The following is a 20,366-nucleotide window of genomic DNA, read 5'->3' on the forward strand; positions in this document are numbered from 1 at the left end:
TATGAGTCTGATATCCATTAGAATAGGCAATTCTTACATAAAGCTGAGAATCCCCAAAATTATACCATTAGCTCCTACCAAGATTAGTTTCTTGTGAGGGAAAATAGTTAACAATGGCTGAGTCGAAATCGACTGGGGGACTCGAGGAAATGGCTAGCTTGATGCCTGAGTCAACGGTCAAAAGTGGAGAACTAAACGTCACTACAGAACCTTCAGAATCCTGAGACCTGTCAAAGGATGAATCAAATTTTGATTCTGATTCGGAAGAATCTGATAATGGGGAAGAACCAAAGCAACCGGCACCAAGCGAATCACTCACTGAGTTGATCATCTTGGATGAAGTGAGGGACCCCTAACCAGGGATGTTGGGGATGTCCTGGAAGTATCGGTTCCCACTAACCCCCGACAAAGAATCTACTATGGTGTCAACTGAGAAGAAACCAAGCACTCGAAGGAGAAGGGACTCTCAAACCCCTGAGAGACTACGAGTGGTGGAAGCCAAAATGGAATTGATAGAGTACATGTTAAAAAACTTGTCTCTGTCAATGGAGGGACAGGGGAGACCCAGAGGAGATCCCAACCTTCCGCAACCATCCCCCATCCTCCCATCTAGACCACTGGCAGAACGGGGCCGGAGACGGTTCCGGGATGAATCTCCACCCCGCAGAGCCCGGCCATCAGTATCCGCACTCCGTAAAGGTAAAGCTACCATAACCTGGGGACAAAGCACTCAAGCGCCTACTAGGTCTACTCCAGCAAGGGGCGGAGTGAGAGACTTTTCTGTCAAATTTGATGGGGATCCAACAAAGTTATCCTTCTTTTTGACTAATGCTAAGAGTTATATGAGAGAGTTTGGGGCATGCTTCCCTTCCGAACAGTCTAAGATAAATGCCACTGCCACCAAGCTGAAGGGTCGAGCAGCTGACTGGTATGTTCAATTACATGATGCTGACTCCCCTGCACTAGATTATTTTGATGATTTCATCTGGGCATTAAAACTGCATTTTGAAGATCCTCTGGCCAAGGCAAGAGCCAAGAAGGCGTTGAAGGATCTTACCCAGGGCCAAATGTCAGTATCTGATTATGCTCTAGAGTTTAAAGCTCTAGCTGGTAAAATCACTGACTGGTCTGAGTCAACTCTAATAGAGCTTTTTAAAGAGGGGCTCAACCAAGACATCCTGCGCTGGGCATTAGGTAGAGACAACCCCAAGTCATTGTATGACTGGATCTGTATGGCAGGGAAGGCTGAGAACACCAAGCATACCTTCCTGCAAACCAGAAAATCTGAAAAACCGCACGCCACCACGAGAAGACCCTGAAGTGCTGCAACTGCTGTCTGGCCAAGCCACAGAGCCTGGGATGAGGAGAGAGATTGGCGCTATGTGAGAGGTCAGTGTCTCCGATGTGGAAAGGAGGGCCACTGAGCGGCTGATTGCCCAAAAGCCAAAGCCGGAGATCGAGTGGGGAAGCCGCCAGCCAAATCGCCCCCTGCTTCACGGCGAATGACAGCAGCCAAAGGGACAGCCGATGCTGAAGAATTAATCTACTTTTCAGGAGAGGCTGAGGACGAAATTAAGGAGCCAGTGGGAAACGCCAGCCACTGCCATGAAGGGCACCAGCTGGCAGGTGGGAGATGATGGGCATGAAGATGCTATGGTGAGTGCTGACTGTCCCACTTTAGCAGTAAAAGTGAAGTTGAGTTCCCGCACAAGATCTACCGAGGTGTGGGCTTTAGTTGACTCTGGGTATTCCAGGTGTTTAATTCACCCCGATTTGGTTGCCACTTTGGAACTGCCGAGTTTTCCCCTCCAGTGTCCTTTGATCTTTACACAGCTGGATGGTTCAGCAGCGGGGGGGTGAGGGGTGGCAACCCATTTCACTGGAACTGTGACAATGCAAATAGGCAGCCACCATGAAACTTTGAAATTTGTTATAGCCCCTCTTGGCAATTCCTTGGTCATCCTGGGGATCCCATGGCTGACCTATCGAAGTCCCTATATAAATTGGGAGCAAAGGACTGTGACATTTAAAGATGGATTTTACCAAGCTCCTACCGCGGAGATAGTTGCCCATGCGGGGGTTGGAAGGGCAGCGATCGCCACTCCGCGCCCTGACTTGCCGCATTTAGAAGGCTTGCCCACTCAATACCAAGAATTTGCCAACGTATTTGGGGAGATGGAAGCAGATCAGTTACCCCCTCACCGGAAAACTGACTGTGCAATAGAGTTGGTCCCCAATGCTCAATTGCCCAAGCCAAAAATTTATCCGATGACTAAGAAGGAGCTCAAGGCACTACGGGACTTCGTTGACAAAAATCTGTCAAGGAGATTTATTGAACCTGCCAATTCCCCAGCTGGGGCTCCTGTGTTATTCCGGGAAAAGAAGGATGGCACGCTTCGGCTCTGTACAGACTATCGAGGGTTAAATTCGGTCCCAATTGTCAACAAGTACCCTCTTCCCCTCATGAAGGACATGTTAGCTCATTTGTCTAAGGGCAAGATTTTCTCCAAGCTTGATCTTCGCGAAGCCTACTTTTGCATTCGCATAAAAGCTGGGGATGAGTGGAAAACTGCTTTTAATTGCCCACTAGGATCATTTCAATACAAAGTTCTCCCTTTTGGGTTGGCAGGGGCACCCGGAGTATTCATACAATTGATTAATGAAGTATTACATGATCATTTATTTAAAGGGGTCCTGGTTTATTTAGATGATGTTCTCATTTACACTGAAACCGAGGAGGAACACGAACATCTCCTCAGACAGGTGTTACACAAACTTAGAGATGTCAAACTCTATGCCAAACTTTCCAAATGTGAGTTTCACAAAAAACAACTTGACTATCTGGGCTATCAAGTGTCTGACCAGGATATAGAAATGGACCCTGCTAAAATTCAGGCGATTCTGAGTTGGGAGTGTCCCCGCACCCGGAGGCAATTACAAAGTTTTCTAGGTTTCAGTAATTTCTATAGGCAATTTATCCAGGGGTTTGCTGAGATTGCTCTGCCCCTCACTGATTTACTCCGTACCAAGGGCTTGGGGGAGACACGCAAAGTAAAAATCCCTGGGGCAGTGCTGAATTGGACGCCTGAATGCCAGGCAGCATTTGAGAAGTTAAAAACCCTCTTCACTGCTGAGCCTATTTTACAGCACCCTGATCCTGAACACCCCTTTGTGGTCCAAGTTGATGCTTCTGACTCCTCAGTTGGGGCTATATTGTTACAGAGAGATTCTGAAAATCACTTAAAATCCTGCGCTTATTTCTCAAGAAAATTTTCTGAAACTGAATGCCAGTGGCATGTTTGGGAAAAGGAGGCTTTTGCTGTAAAAGCTGCTTTGGAAGCCTGGCGTCACCTCCTGGAAGGCGCTAAATGCCCTTTCGAAGTTTGGACCAATCACAGGAATTTGGAAGCCCTCTGCACACCACGATGTCTCAGCCCTAAACAAATTCGCTGGGCTCAATTTTTCAGTCGCTTTAACTTCCAGTTAAAATACATTCCTGGAAAGAAAAACTTTCTGGCCGATGCATTGTCACGTTTACCTCAAGATCATGACCAGGTGGCTGATGTGGTTGGAACTGTTCTCACTAAACCACAATTGGGCTTGGCTGCCATCACTCGGAGCCAAAGCCATGCGCAAGCACCCCCACCCCCAGCACAGTCTGGGAAGCAGAAAGTGCAAGTTCCTTGTCAGTTACAGAAGGACTTTCTCCAGGCACTGAAATCTGACACTTGGTTGCTAGCTAATAGAGACAATGTTTCTTTTGAAAACGGTCTGGCGTGGGTGCAACACCGCCTTTATGTGCCTGAAACTTTAAGAGCTGATGTTTTGCGGCATTCCCATGATGATAAGCTTGCTGGACACTTTGGTTTTGTTAAAACCTTGCATTTGGTTCGCCACCAATTTTGGTGGCCAACCTTAAGACGTGATGTTAAAGACTATGTTGCTCCCTGTCCTGTTTGTGCCATGTCTAAACGCAAAAGAGGTAAACCCCAGGGGCTTTTACAGCCAGTGGCCAGCCCGTCCCGTCCCTGGGACCAGATTTCCATGGATTTCATTGTGGACCTGCCACCCAGTCAGAAGAAAACTGTCATTTGGGTGGTAAAGGATTTTTTCTCTAAGCAAGCTCATTTCATTCCATATGCATCCATCCTGTCAGCCCCACAATTAGCGCGGCTATTTCTCCACCACATCTACTGCCTCCACGGAGCCCCTCCCGTTTAATTTTGGATTGTGGCACACAGTTTACTTCCCAATTTTGGAAATCATTTTTAAAATTGATTGGCACTAAACAGGCACTGTCCACTTCGTCCAATCCACAGACTGATGGTTCTACTGAGATTTTAAATGCCACTCTTGAACAGTTCCTTAGAGCATACATTAACTACCATCAGGACGATTGGGTTGAATTGTTACCTTTTGCTGAAGTTGCTTACAACAATGCTGTGCATCAAAGTACCGGACAAACCCCTTTTTGTGTGGTTTCTGGTCACGACTTTGTTCCCATCCCTGAACTGCCACAGCCCCCTTCCCAAACATGTTCTACATCTGACTGGGCTGTTAAACTGTCTGATTCCTGGCCAGTAATTCAACAAGCTTTGGCTGACGCCCAGGCTGCTTACAAGTCTCAAGCTGATAAGCATTGTTCTTTACAACACAACTTCAAAGTTGGGGATCAGGTGTATCTATCTACTAAATTTATCAAATCACCTCAACCCTCTAAAAAACCTGCTCCCAGATTCATTGCTCCTTTTCCTATTATTGATGTTGTCAATCCAATTACTGTTAAATTGGACCTCCCTCACAATTAAAAGCGCTTGCACCCTGTTTTCCATCACAGCTTGCTTAAGCCTGTGCACCACTTGCCACGGTGGCACCCTCAATGACTGCAGTACTCAGTTCCCAATCTTAGTAACTTTCCGGCATTTTTAAATAGATGCAGAAAATTCTTTTATTGGAAAGAAGTATACAGGTCTAGTGCAAAGCTGCGAATGCAAATTCCTGCTCTTTTCCCAAATTAAAATATTCCACTGACCATGTAGTCTCACCCCCCCCACCCTCGCGGTTTCTCGCCCTTCTTCCGACCATCCCACTCCTGCCTGGCTCAGATGTCTCCAAACAGTTTGACCTTGGCTTTTTCCTTTCACCTCATCTCTAACTGCTTCTCTGTTAATTTCGCCCCTCCCATCCAGTTCACAGCCAAGCTTGACACGCAGGTCTGGGCAGGTGTTTACACCTATGGCAGGGGAATGCAAGCAGAAGCACTGTGTTCATCTGATTGACGACCCTGACATTTAAGCTGTGTGGACTTCAGCTCCCAGAATTCCCCAGCCAGCAATGGGTCCACCCAGCTTAAAGTTGCCAAGGTTGAGAAACACTGCTCTAAGCTATTGCTGCTGTAAAAGTAACTAAAGAGTCTGTCTGTGTTTTTCTTGGTTTGTAACAAGAGAGAATAACAGAAATTCTTGGCAGAAGCTTAGAAGCCTGGAAAGTTGCGAAGAAAAGAAAATCCAGAGATGGCATTCATTTGGAAGTGGCTGGTGGGTAAAATCTTCATGTGAGAGAGGTATTAATTTTTCTGATTACGCAGCAAGGGAAGTTCTGTTACTGGTAACTTTGCAGGAATCCGAAACCAGGTACAGCCAAATTAAATGAGGATCAGCATCTGCTTGATGCATTTGGGGATCTCGTTACTGTGCCCCAGAGGTAAAAACTGATTTGATTTAACTCACATTCCAAAAGAAGGAAAGGTGAATTCTTGTACAGGACAAACTCAGCTCCTGGTGAATTTGGAGGGACATATCTATGTAGTTTTTTGGTAGCACCATGGAAGGGGTTTGGTATTGCCTTTTTCCAGGGTGTGGTGTTTTTTTTATTCTAATTTACAGCTTTGGGCTTTTCCTGGTGGTCTCCCATCCAAATACTAACCAAGCAAATGTTAGTCTGGTGCTGCTATCTGCTGAACCTATTTAAAAGTAATGAATATTAAACTTGTGTGAACCTTGTGTGACGCAGAGTGGTAGGCGGCAGTATTGCAACCCAAATTCTCCCCACGACCTGAGTTCAATCCCAGCGGAAGCTGGATTCTCTCCGGGTAGCTGGCTCAGGTCAACTCAGCCTTCCATCCCTCCGAGGTCGGTAAAATGAGCACCCGGCTTGCTGGGGAAGGTGACGACTGGGGAAGACAACGGCAAACCACCCCACTATAGTCTTCCAAGAAAGCGGCATGAAAGCGGCATCCCTCCAAAGGGTCAGACATGACTCGGTGCTTGCACAGGGGACCTTTCACTTCAATATTAAACTAATTACATGCAGTTAATAGGATTGCTTCCCATGCATTTAATAATTTCCCCCAGGAGTTGCAAGATTTGGGGGTTGTTCAGCACTGGATTAATCTATGGGGTGAACCACAATGTAACTGTTAAATTTGAGGATGAAGGAAGCAGCAACAATTATTTTTCTTCAAAGATTAATGAATTCTTAGCTCTAGTAGAAATAACTTTTCTGCCTTTACACAATATGGAATCTATGATTTGCCTAACACTCTAAGCCATAAATCATGGTTTATGTACCACTTTATTTGGATTCATGCTAAGCTCAAACTTATTATGGCTTAAAAACTTAGGCTACACTTAATTCTAAGCCTAGAATTAAGGCTTAGAATTATTTTGGTACAGCATGATGTTATGGCTGACCCACTCTGCCTAATAAACTGTAATTTATGGCTTGGGGACCTGTGAACCCAGCTACTTGTGGTTTATTCAAGGTTAAAATGAGTCAGGGCTTAGTGCAATACCTAAACCCCAGTCAGTATGATATACAAATCATGTCACAGATTGAGTTCACATATCAATTTAGTCTTGGGAATCATGGTTTACAGCAGTGTTTCTCGACTTTGGCAACTTTAAGATGTGTGGACTTCAACTCCCACAATGCCCCAGCCAGCATGCTGGATGTGGGATTCTGGGAGTTGAAGTCCACCTATCTTAAAGGTGCTGAAGTTGAGAAACATTGGGTTAGGGAACAAGCTACAATACTTCTGTCCACACAGTCTTAAATCAAGACCAAAATTATATCTTAGCATAATGTAGGATTTGAACTACTGTACAAGTGAACTTCTTACATGCTTAATTAGAGTCAGGGTACCCTACCTGCCACTGAAACTTTTACTGATGATGAGATACTTTATTAGAATTCATTTCAGTCTCTTTCCTTTTTTTATGATCAGGTTCTTTCTTTCTTTATTTATTTACTTGCATTTCAACACAGACTGAGGTCCAGAAAGATGTAGAGCATGTCTTCCAGAATAAAGACCCTCCAAAGCCTGGGGATATGATTCATTTCCAGATGCTTGGATTCCAGCATTGGGGTATCTACGTAGGAGATCAGGAAGTAGTGCATTTTGCATGGCCAGGTAATAGAGAAGGATTTATTATCTATTTCCTACAGAGATGTCCTACTTCTTCCCTGGGAACTCAAGGTGGGGTACATGGGAAACTTTTATCCCATCCTCTTCTGCCTAACACAACAAACCTGTAAGGTAGCTTTACCTGAGAAACCACCTGTAAGGTAGGTTCACCTGAGAAAAAGTGACTGGCTCGAATATGTCCATTGAGTTTTGAGGTCCTTAACCACTTTGTTTTTTTAAAAGAATTTTATTGAGTTTGAAACAAAGATAAAAACTGTAAAAAAGAAAAAAACTACAAAAAGAAAAAAAAAGAAACACTAAAAAAGTGTGAAACACAAGGAAAAATAATTTTAAAGATTACATAAGGAAGTGACTTCCGACTTTCATCAGCAATAATATACAGCAATTTCCATAAATAATCCCTTACTCGCTATCAAATCAAGATCACATTATTTCTATAAATCCTTCCATTAGCACATATACAAACCACTAATGCAATTGCTCCTTCCCCTTATATACAAAAAGGATATCTATACCTGTATCTATCTATCTATCTATCTATCTATCTATCTATCTATCTATCTATCTATCTATCTATCTATCTATCTATCTATCTATCTTGCTTTAGGCTAGTTTTAAAGCAAGAACTATCTATCTATCTATCTATCTATCTATCTATCTATCTATCTATCTATCTATCTATCTATATCTTTCTATCTATCTATAGTATATTAATAATTGCTTGGTTTTTAGGTTTAACAGGGTTAAGATTGCTGTAGTATGATTAATTATAAAAGTAGACAATTTATATGTTTTTATAATTTGATTTTAATTATATGTACAGAATAGAAGTAGGAAGGAAATCATTAAATAAATGTTGTTTTATGGGAAGAGAAGTTGATTTAGAAATTTAAATTTCTAAATCAACTTCTCTCCCCATAAAACAATTCAAAACAGCAAATTCAACGTGTAGGAAAATATTAAATCCTTCAAATTCAGTACAAAAATAATAACAGGGAGGCAATTATTTATACTCAGTTCTCCTTAATCTTTAAATGGGAAAACAAGGCAAAACCTTAAAAGATTTTAAAAACTTAATCCAGAAATAATGATAAGCACCAAGAGAGTCTGCTTCTTCTTACTGTAGAAAGCCTCTCTTAGGATACAAAAACTTAAAAAGAAGAGTAAATTGGGAGTAAATTTAGAAATGGGGTGGCTGGACTCCCTTTAAGGGCTGCAGCACGGCTCGGCAACGGTGAAATCCCAGCCTCCCAGCGAAGTCTTACCCGTCGATCGTGCATGCTGTCCACAATCTCCTGGCTGCAACTCACCATCCGAAGGACGAATGGGTTGATTCCAAGCGTTTTCCTTAATCTGGGCTACAGAAGAAACCAGCATGAGCCTGAAAAAACTGCCTCGATGCCAGTTCTGCCTGTGGAGCTCCTGGGCACAGCTGCTCAGTCCGCCATATTCCCACCGGACGTCAGGTCCTTAAACACTGCAGTATCTCCATTGTGTATATTCAAAAACCAGGAGCAATGTTTTCAAATGCTGGAGGCCCCCCAAATATTGGAAAAAATATGAACTCTCCTGAAATGTTCAGAGATTGTGAAATCTCCTAAGATTGGGGCAATCCTGTGGGAGACCAGCATTCTCACCCTGGATTTCATGAGATCTCATCGAAGAACAGGGTAATGTTGTGACATTTGATGGTCTTGTGCATTTGGGCCATTTAAATTTTTTTACTAAAAAAAAAAATGGGATGGGTGTCTGAGGATGTCACATGGCCAAGCTGTATTTTCAGTGCAATAACCCAAAGAGCACACTTGTTGGTACTTGCTGCTTATGGAATTTGACAAAGTTTACATAAGCTACAAGGCAGCAGAATTATCTACTCTTGTTTAGAAAAAGATGAATTACAGTTGCAGTAAATCTATGTGAGGAGATCTGCTCCGAAAGGTAGTCTGGAATTACATCCGTGGCTCTGATAGTGATGGGGACAAAATGATTTCTGGAGCCAAACATCTCATTTCCTCTCTTTTCAGTCGTTTGGGTATTTCCACCAAAGTTTAAGGTCCGAAAAGAAAAAAATGAGGATGTCCAAGGTGCTCTGAAATCTGCTGTGTGGAACAAATTTGATAAAAATTATCCTCCCTTGGATCCTGACCACGTGGTGGAAAGAGCTCTGCACATGGTGGGCAAAATCTTAAAATACGATCCCGGGTCTGCTAACTGTGAGCACTTTGCCACATTGATGAGATACGATGCTGCTCTATCTGGACAGGTATGACCCCAAGTCCTCAGCTCGCTTTTTCATTTTGGCCTTTTTTCAGAGAATACAAGAATAAGCCAGCAGAGTTGCAGGCCTCATTTGGAGCTTTTGCTTCTGTTTTAGATTATTGATAGCTTCCTACGGAATTCAGGAACCCAGCTAGGTGGCATCAGACTTTGGCTGATTAAATGAATAATAATTTTAAAAACCCTAAGGAGACAATCTAGTTAGTGCTTGGATAGGAGATCAGGAGGAAAACTGAGTCCGTAAGCTAAACTGGGATGTTGAAAAACATCCCAGAAAAACACCAAGAACAGACCAAGGTCCATGTCCGTGAAGTCATCAGGAGCTGAGCTGAACTTGAAGACTTTTTTAGTGTGACCCATACCTGGATTTACAGCCATGTCCTGTAAGTTCTTCTTTTCCATCCAGCTGTTCTGAGTGGCTTCTACCAATGTTATCTTCCACATGTGCTGATGCTCTTACTGGTTGCCAATTAATTTGAAAGTCTGGCAGCAGAAAACTGCACAGTAATGCAATGGTGGCCTGGTTTGTATGCCATGCTAAGCCAACTTGTGGGGGACCCTACAGTGTCAACTGAATCCTCAACTGCAGTTTGTAATCAAAGTTTGGAAAAAATTGGCTTAACGTAAACTTGTCTTCCATTACCTCTCATTTCCAAACTCCAGATACAAACATGGAAATTTCCTACCAGCAGTGGCAAAAGGGAGGCTGCTCCAGCCACAGCCATGTGGTTCACACATGACCCAAAGGCAAAGTTTACTTAAGCTAAACTACATCACGGTTGCCTGCATTCTGATGGCATGCCAAGCTGAAACCCAAGTGGACATTTGTTTCCATTTTTCTGCCTACTTTTCAGCATTCAAGAGGGTGTAAGAGGAAACGTAGACCCTTATGAGGCCCCTTTAAAACAAAAGTATAAAAAAATAGTATGGGCAGCGAGCCATTACAACCAAAATGGTTGTTAACTAGGATTGGGGGTTAAAAATGAGTCCTCACTGAATGTTTAGAACCAAACATGTTGAGTGAATATGGCCAATGTCTGACAGATTTCTCTCTCTCTCTCTCTTTTTTAAGGCAGAAAGATTTAACTTTACTGCAGATCCAGATTTCGTGAGTGAGGTTAAAAGATACCTATCTCAGATGGATAGTTGAAGTGGTGAATGTCTTTAAATCTTCCAGAAGCAGACTCCTTTAGCCTCACAACTGTGGATCAAATACTTCCTACTCGTATAATAAAATATGAACAGAGTTCACAAAATCTACCTAACTCAAAATTACATATTGTACTTTTAACCATACAAAAACCTGAATAAAACTGGCTGGAGAATTCTGGGAGTTGAAGTCCACATGTCTTAAGGTTGCGAAGTTTGAGAAACACTGGTTTAGACGATGGATCTGTTTGTTGGCTAAAACTCCATTTTGGAGGAGGATTAAGGAACAGATAGATGGCAAAGGGAAGACTGCAGTGAAGAATCCCATTCAACATCGTTATAGCATCCTAACGGTAGCCCATGTTCCCGTGTTGCAGAAATGCAGTCCATTTTCAAGTTCTGAGTTATGTCTGCTGATCTGTTAGGCCTACGGGACCTGGTAAGCTTCAAGCAACAGTATAAAATGGCAAAATGCTCCTACTTGTCAAATAATCTTTTCCGATTAGTTTGACATGAACAAAATCAGTATGAATAAAATTCCAGCTTTGATTCATGAGCTAGTTCTGGCTGATGACCAATTCTGATGCAGTGTCAAGCACTCATGATCTGTCCAAATTCCTTGTTCCTTGGGTTGTGTTTAGATCAATGCTGGGGATTAGGTAACATTGATATACCTATAGCATGGACACTCAATCCAATTCTATTGTTTGCGCAATACACTGAACTACACAGCTTAGAACAACATGCTAGCTAAAATATAGTTGGCTAATCATAAAAAGCTAAAGGGAGATCTGCTTACGATCTGAATAGAAGCCCACCAGGAATTCTTGGAAGAAGCAATTGTAAGCCACCTCCATGTTGTTGCCAAGAAAACAACCTGCATATATTCACGAAGTCACCAGGAGTTGCATTTGATTCAGAGATTTTATTTTCTCTTCATGATTCAGTGTCATGTGAACACAGCTCAGGTAAATTACCCCTGTGTAGGGCTAAGCATTATTGAGCATCTTCTATGAGTATTTCCTGCAGGGCCTTGAGTTAAAGGTGTGAACTAATTAAGACCTGCTTCCTGCATCATGCTAGGTCACAGGGTTACATATGGTTTAGCACAGTATATTATATGTGGTTTGTAAATGATGGCTTAGGGTGCTTTATTACAATGCAGGCTGTAAATTGGAGCCTATGTGTTGCAACATTAAAACTTTTTTTGGCACACAGAAAATTAGCAGGTTGGGTTAGAACCTTGAATCCTCAACTACAACTGGTTTTCTGTGCAGAGGCTTTAGCATATAGAAGCAAAATCATGTTTTTTTAGTTCAGAGTGTCATGTGTAGGCAGCCAGCCTGGAGCGCAGCCTAAACCAGGAGCAAGCAACCCAAAAACCTTTCAGATGATTGGATGGCGATTCCTTAAGCTCTAGCAAACATGCATAGTGGTGAGGTATTATGGAACTTAATAGCCCAATAGCTGAAGGGCTTATTAAATGTGATAGACAAGGAGATTCTAGCACATAGGCAAAACCTTAATTTCACTTATTTTTCAACAAGCAGGAAGAATTGTACCAGAGCTACAAAATTATACCTTCAAATATCACACACATTTTCTTCATCAGGATTTTTATATGCTTGAAAATTCCCAGTGCTCTTTCCCCGGGGAATCAGAAATCTAAACCTTGTATCAGATGGCATAAGAAAACTTGAACTGGTATTCATGTAAAGCATTTTTGTAAATCTTTTAATATATGCTGCATAGACCCTCAAGTCTGAGTATCTGGAGAAGCAATTCCCACATCAACCTGTCCCTTAGATCAGCAAGCATGACTTCTCCTGCCCTCTACAATGGATTGGGCACCTGAAGAGAGGATATTTTGTGGTGCTTCTTTTAAAACTCCCTTCCTCAGGGATGTCACTTTCCTTTATTTTCAGCAATAGAAAAGCTTTCCTATGTACCTGTGGTTAATTCAGGTATAGTTTACTCAGCCTAATTTTCTGAGTTCACACAACACATTGAATCATAAGCTTAGCAACATGGGTTGTTAACAGAACATACTAGCTAAAATGTAGTTGGCTAGCTTGTTCCTCAGCATTTTGTACGAATAGCCATTCAGGCTTTTAGAGATTAACCTGACCGCTTTAAACTGCTGAGGTTGGTTTTTTTTTTGTCTGACCTTGTATTATTTTCATAGTGGTTTCTTTGAGCAGCTGGTAAACCAGCTGGTCAGTAAGCAAATACTTAAAACAAATCCACCCACCTGATTTTCAATAGCCTTTCATTTGTTTTGTTATATAATTCTGAGAAATAGAAATAAGACACGTTTGACACCAGATGTGATTTCTATATAGCAACCTCAAATTCTAACTGAGGTGCTCTCACGCACGTCTGACATTCATCTGCATGCACATTTAAGGTACTAAATTAGATTTAAAAATCGTGTTTGCTCAATGCGACACCGAACCTTTATTCACTTAGACCTGATACAACAAATGCAGTGCTTCTAACGGTAGTTCTTTTACCAATACTTCAGCTTATACTGTCTTGATTCATTGAATTTAGCCACAGTTACATGCTATGTGGAAAAGGCAGGAAAGCTCCTGGTTCTCCAGAACACTTTTTCACATTCTTGGCCCAAAGCAGACCGTACTATTATCACTGCGCATAACAATTACATTTCTAGGTGAAGTTGTATACAAACTGCCACTGGTTCAACAACTTCTGGAATGCCTTTTCCCCCCTTCTACAGGACCTCCAGATAATATTCAGGCATTTTCCTTGAGAAACACATATCCAAATCTCTCTACCCCATGCAAATTTACAATAAAATTGTTGCATCGTAGTTGAGGTGAGGATGCAAGGATATCTCTGCATGAGACCATACGTTCCAGCCCACGGACAAACCAATCAAAGTATAAGGCTGGGATGTAACACATACGTGGAACTGAAAATTCCAGAAATCTTCTGCTCGTGACGGTCTCTCATACTAGCAGAGTATCACAGAAAAGATACGACTTGAATTGCATCCCATAAGCAGAGTCTCATAAATAGTTCACAGGATTAAGGCTTGAGAGCGAGCTGGGTCAGGTGGTCGTTCTCCTGTCTCCTGGGCGTCACCGTCAGGCCTTGCCGAATGCCACAGTCACTCTGGGAAAGGTTGGCCGCGGGTGCCGCTCCGTGTCTTCAGCTGGGACTGAGCAATGTCAGCTAAGGCGCTCTGTATCTTTTCCAAGAGCAGATCTCCGCGATAAACCACCTCTTCAAGACGGGCAGCTGCCTCATGGTTCTCTTCCTCCAAGTGGTACAGATTTGCAGCCTGCAGATTAAAACGTAGGTTAAGCAAAACATTTTGGTGGATACTTTAAGCATGCACGGGGTATCTCCTTTAAAGGGGAAAGATTATTCCTTCTACTTTTCACGTGTGGCTTTTTGATGATGGAACACTTTGCGATACTGCATGTTTATATAATCCAGACAGAGAAAAATGTCTTTAAGTATGCCCTTTAGGCTTTTAAAGCTGCTGTTCGTGTTTTTCAACTCAACTCATCTAATTTATTTACTTTTTTTTAATCATGGGTTTGTACCCACGCTTGGGAGTTCACTTGTTCTTTCTGCTAATGCTACAAGAATTTGTGTTTTATTGGTTTTTGTTAATGTAAATAGAAAGGTGGAATAAAAGTATTTTCAGTTAAATAAATGTTGCAATAAACTCAAGAGCTTATTGAGGTAATCTAGGTTTAAAACAACAATAACCACAAGGAGAGGATTAGCTAAATAACAGGATTAAAGCAATTTTGCAAGATAACCCCTTCCAAAACCATAACTGTTCTGCAAAGTGTTCAGATACTGGCAAAATCTTTACTTCCTGTTTGGCATTTCCTTAACAGGAACCAGATAAATATTTCCGCTGTTTAATTTTGGATGCAAGCAGTTGTTTAATATAAGCTTGCAGCATAAATGTGCACTTGGAACCCTCATCTAATCCAGTGACATTTAGTGATATATACGATTGTCTGTACAACGCTATTGTACAATCATGTGCACAGTGATTCCCTGCCGAAAGTCAAAGTCTGAATATATAAACTATTTTACACCACTTATGTCATATGTTCAGTATTCATTCACTTTTGGGTTTCAACTGCCTACTCCAACTGGCTAAGTAATGTTTATCTGGGCTGCACTAAAACTAATCAGGCTTCTTACTGAATGCCAGTACTCTGTTTTAAAGCATGAATTTATGCTGAAGCCAAACAAAATTACACATACCACCCAAAGATTTTCTGAAACTCTGATTCTGCTTCCTGCTTCAGGAATGAATATCGTAGTACCCAAAGCATATGAATGGTGAATTCTCACCTGTAACGTAGCTGTGGACTCTTCACTGGGCAAAGAATCTATTAAAACATCAATATCCTTAGCTGTTCTTGCAATTAATGCAGCAAATAGCTGGGCATATTCTGTAAAAGCAGTAAAAAATTAATCTGTACCACATGTACCATTATCAAGGAATGAAAACTATCTTGCTTGCTTCAGTAATATTTTAGAAGAAATGTGCTCCCAACATGCACAGGAATGTTCAATACAGGAGGTATTCTCTGGTATTTTTTTCCTGGGATGAAATATTTTGAGGTTTGGCTTATAAAAGGAGTTTCACATCTCTGAGCAATTTAACTAAAGAGAAAAAAAATCATAAAGGTACAAGCACTGAAGAAACACCATGCCTTTCTTTTTAATCCATTCAATCGTGACCGATTCTAGGAGACTGCCTGGACAAGTCCCTGCAGTTTTCTTGGCAGGTTTTTTTCAGAAGTGGTTTGACATTGCCTCCTGCCTAGGGCTGAGGGAGAGTGACTGGCCAAGGTCAACCATCCTGTGATGGATTGACCCTCCCACCCCCCAGGACACCCTGGCCTACCCAGCCTTGTCTTTTTCACCTCACTTTTGTCCAGAATAGAACAGCCCTGTTTCATTCTGTGCATCCATGAAAATGCCTCACATCTGTGTTTTCCTTTTGGCACTTCCACCCTCAAACCAGCTGTCCCATGTACGGAATGGTCTGTGTACAGAACTTTTTGCAAGTACCTAATCCTCTTAGTCTACAGATATATTTAAGATTCGTCCAGTTACTATCAGGCCACACCTTCATACACGAGGAACAACGTGTTATCTGTTTTTTAGACCAGCTATTCTACAAATAAACTCTGATAACAATTAACATGCTCAAAGAGAAACATTTGAAATACTGTCATGCATCTTATCAAGCAGCCCCAGCCAACCCTTTCAATGGGAACTTCTAAATTCAGTAGTTATTCAACCAGTAGTTTTACTACCTAGAATTTTCCCCAGTTTAATGATTATATCAGAAAACAATCGTTGTGTACAGAAGCAATCTCTGCAGCTTCTAGCATCTGCACCAAGTAAAATTAAGCGTTTCTTGTCAACCCACAGAAGCTGAAGCCACCTGGAAACAAGTTTGGGGATTTCCTCCAGAAAATTAAAGTGCTGCATGTGACACACTTGCCTACATTATACGTGTATATATCGCACTCCAAAAAAAAAAAAAAACCCAGCACGGCCAAGACAAAAACATTGATTCCCATGTGCAGGTATATCATCCCATCTCTCTCCCACACACAATTACATGTATACATTCCTCTGCCTTCTTCCAGGAGAAACCACAAAAAAGAAGGAAGTGACAATAAGGTAACAGGAATGGAAGGGAAGAAAAAGGGAAGAATAAAATTGGAGAAGTAATTTGATAGGAAAGGAAGAACAAGAAGCCCAGGCAAAGTGTCTCTCTCAAGCAGCAGCTAATCATTATGTAAACCTTCAAGGGCCCTCATTCATGACATCTGCACCTTCTCTCAGATGCATGTAAGGGCAGCACCCCATTCACAGATAATACTTGGGTATAATAGAAGAGATAAAGAAGACAATACGTTTGACTTGCCTTCTGTAGGATTAGCAGGTTGATCTTTATTTATTGCAGTCTGTATATTGCTGAAGGATGCAGGGGGGGCGCATTGCTGCAATACTCCAATAGCATTACAAAACTGATCTGCAAGCTATAAACAAATACAACATAGTTAGCTTACAAAACTAGAGCATCAAAATATATTGAGGCTCGACCAGAGTAAAGCCACAGTTGTCAACTAAAGTTAAAGACATTTTAAGAAATGAATAAAAGCCTGTATCTTGCAACTATTTTATGTGCCTGGTTGCACTAGGGATATGAAGAGAGGATGAGAGAAGTCCTAGGACTGGATCCCTCCCAGACATTCTGTTGTAGAATGTATAATAGTTTATAAACCATTAAAACTTTACAGAATAATAATAATGCATGAAAAAAACTACAGGATATAAGTTGTGTCTGTTTAGAGATCCATCAGTCCATCTTCCTAAGTGTTCAATTACAGAATGATTGTCAGAAGGGGTACAAATATTTTTCTGTCTTTCTCTCATATTAACCCTTTCCTCTTCTCTTTTTTATGCTATCCAGCTAACTGCCTTTTCATTCTCTTACCCCACCCCTTCTCTCTCTCTGTTCTGCCCGCCTTACAAGTGTCCAGTTAACCTTTACTTCCTTTAGTAGAATGAGTCATCTACTGTTTTATCAATTGGTAGGGAAAAGATCCCTCAAGGTACTATAAATATTTTAGGACTGCTCCTTCCTAGGAACTAACTTGAATGTGTTTGCAGCAGGATACTATCGTGCCTCATATAATCCTTCTATCAGCTGGCCCTTATCCTACGTTCCTAGTTTTTTTTCCTAAAATCCCACAATATGCTCTCAAAATTCTTCAGCCAAATAAGGTTGCCTAATCCAACACAAAATATTTCATTTATTGGAGCTGCTTCTGGCTAATGTGCTTTCTTAGAACTTAGAATTACAGGTACGGTCCCCCCTTTCTTCCTCCCTTCTTTGGCAGGGTTGTTAGTGGGATTGGAGTATGAAACAACATCAATTCTCTAGTTTTAGCATGTGCATGCATATACTTTATTAGTAGCATTAGTGGGTAGATACTCTGCATATACATATAGTGCTTCTTGTGCTTCATTGTGCAAAACCCCTGATAAACAAATCTACTTATTAAATCTCAGAACAATCTTCGACATCCTGGAGTAAGTGAGCCATCTCAAGTCCACAAATCTGCAGTTACTTTTTTAACACAGGCATCCAGAATTCTTGTCCTCTTTTCATTATTCATCCAAGAAGAGTCCAATTATTCTTATTATGTTTGTTATCACTACTTAGTTCTTACGTTAAGAAATACACAGGTTCCCTATGCAAATTGCACTTCATGGGGAAAAGGAGACTTATTTCTTTATCTAACCTTACTACTGCTGTTATTCCATCACACTGATTCATAAGCTCACCAGCCTTAGTGAATGTGTGTGAAGACGGTCTATTTGGACAGTTTACAGTTCAGAGTGTTATGTGAAGCAAAACCTAGGCTGAATACATGGTGGCGGATGGATAAGCACATCATTGCAAACACAGCTTATGAGAGGCTACAACTGAAGAATTACTTCTTCAAAGCAAGTAACAAATAAATCTACATTTTACTAACCCTCCCCCAAATCATGTTCTTCTAAACACAGGAAAGGAAACACTCCATTTTTCTCAACGTTCCCCAAAGCTTTTGTGCTGCTCTGCTTCTCCAAGAAAAGGCACCTAAAACACCAGCTGACATGGACAGCAATCCCATCCAGACTTGAACGTCACAAATATTCCAAAAGTGCACTATTAATAAATTATCCATTCATTATCGCGCCTTATTGATTTACTATGTTTTGATTTTAGTTGTGCACTGCCAGGTGTCCTTGGGGAGTGGAGTGGTATAAAAATAGAGCAAATAAATTAAACAAAAAGGCTGACTTTGGATGAGTCGCTCTCTCTCAGCCCAACCCACCTCACAGGGTTGTTGTGGGGAAGAGAGGAGGAGGAAGGAGTATTAGGTAGGTTCGCTGTCTTGAGTTGACCAATATAAATATGTGGCAGGATAAAAATATAATTAGTAACAGTGACAATAATATTATCTCCACATTCAGAAGCAGGAGACTAGTAAAAAAGCAAATGCCAAGGTTAAATAAATGGGCTGTTAGTGGCATATTCTGCTCCTACGTTCAAATGACCATCTCAATGAACAGGGACCTCCAGGTCGGTAGGTGAGCAATTCCCAGAATTCCCCAGCCACGCCAGAGGATTCTGGGAGTTGTAGTCTACCCCTCTGGAGAACGCAAGAGGGGGAAGACTTCAGCGCAGCCGTTCTCTCGGCACCCCCTCTCGTGCTTTTCCCCGGTGGAATATCCCACACGTCCAAAGGCCGGGCACACAGCAGGATCGGGTCTCGCCTTAGGCCAAGACCCCACGCCGGCCGCCGCGCTCCCACTCACCGAATTCACGGCGTCCTGAAGCTGAGTTAGACGGTCCGCCATTCTTCCGACAGGCGCCAAGGAAGAGCGACCACCCAATGGAAGCCTTTGTTATTAGATGCGGAAGAGGGGAGGGAAGGCAGAGCTTCATCGTTGCCCCTCTGGGCGGCTAGCTTCCGGGAAGAAGTCGCCGTAATCCATGCCGTTCTTTTCCGCTCTCTATCGTACCGGTGGTGCTCCCCTGGCGGAAGGGAGGAGGTATTGCAGTTCTCCCTTGTATAAGCGCTAGCCAAGAGTTACTGTAGTATATACTGTAATCCTATGCAAATCTATTTCAGAGTAAAAACCCATTATATATGTCCTGAGAATTACTTCTGAGCAAATATGCCTGGATGATCTGACTGAAGAAATACTGTATTTGTTTATTTATAATTTTAAGTAACTAAGTAAATAGCTTACTGAATAAATCTCCAGACCATTTCAATTATTATTTATAATTTAGATTTATAAAGGATGCCCCAATCACCATGCTCTGGGCAGTAAGAAGGTATTATATTTGAAGAGAATTTATTACCAAGCATACTTTATTTCTATCCCTTCTAATATGCATGATACTGACAACTTCGGGGCATATATAATCTGACTTTTAATCCTGATCGGGTGAGAAAAATGTTTCACCTGCTTAACTTTCAACACAGAAAACTGGAAGTCCTGCAAAGATACCTCTCAGGCAATAATAATCAGTTGCAAGCTTTGCATAATTATTTGCTAGCAATCAACCTCCAGTGGTGTATGATTTATTTTGGGAAAACACATAGACTCAAGATTGGGAGGTAAATCTCAGTGGAAGATATTTCTGACTGAGTCAACAGACTGGCCTGGGAAAGGTGTTGTAACCGCAAACCATTATGTCCACACATCTTAAAGTTGCAAAAGCTGAGAAACACTGGCCTAAATCACCCCCAATCTGGTCTATTCTAACCTCTAAAACCCCAGGATCTTCAGCTCACAGTTGCAAGTGGAAATAAAGGACAGTTGAAATTAGAATGGAAGGAGAGGCCTTTTGCAAATCCTTGGGCCAACTCAAAGAGTCAGATCACGTTTTTCAAATAGGGATGCTGAGTTTCTAGGTGTGAGAAAACTGGAA

The 20,366-nt window shown here is 41.8% G+C and overlaps 2 protein-coding genes across 2 annotated transcripts; one reads left to right on the top strand and one right to left on the bottom strand.

Annotated features, from left to right (window-relative positions):
• Positions 1–503: 503 nt before the first annotated feature.
• On the top strand, positions 504–10,899 carry LOC134501521 (phospholipase A and acyltransferase 4-like). The gene is made up of 5 exons (XM_063309363.1): positions 504–699; positions 5,620–5,633; positions 7,267–7,411; positions 9,451–9,689; positions 10,776–10,899. Exons 1-5 carry the CDS (start codon positions 504–506, stop codon positions 10,851–10,853), a joined length of 672 nt encoding a protein of 223 aa, XP_063165433.1. The 3' UTR covers positions 10,854–10,899.
• Positions 10,900–13,285: 2,386 nt separating this feature from the next.
• Positions 13,286–19,368, bottom strand: MED21 (mediator complex subunit 21). Its single transcript, XM_063308122.1, has 4 exons — positions 19,241–19,368; positions 16,794–16,908; positions 15,200–15,300; positions 13,286–14,159 (listed from the first exon to the last, which is right to left on the bottom strand). The coding sequence occupies exons 1-4, from the start codon at positions 19,280–19,282 to the stop codon at positions 13,986–13,988; spliced, it is 432 nt and encodes a 143-aa protein (XP_063164192.1). The 5' UTR covers positions 19,283–19,368; the 3' UTR covers positions 13,286–13,985.
• Positions 19,369–20,366: the final 998 nt, after the last annotated feature.

The sequence above is a fragment of the Candoia aspera genome, chromosome 7 (assembly GCF_035149785.1).
Source record: "Candoia aspera isolate rCanAsp1 chromosome 7, rCanAsp1.hap2, whole genome shotgun sequence".
NCBI lineage: Eukaryota > Metazoa > Chordata > Lepidosauria > Squamata > Boidae > Candoia > Candoia aspera.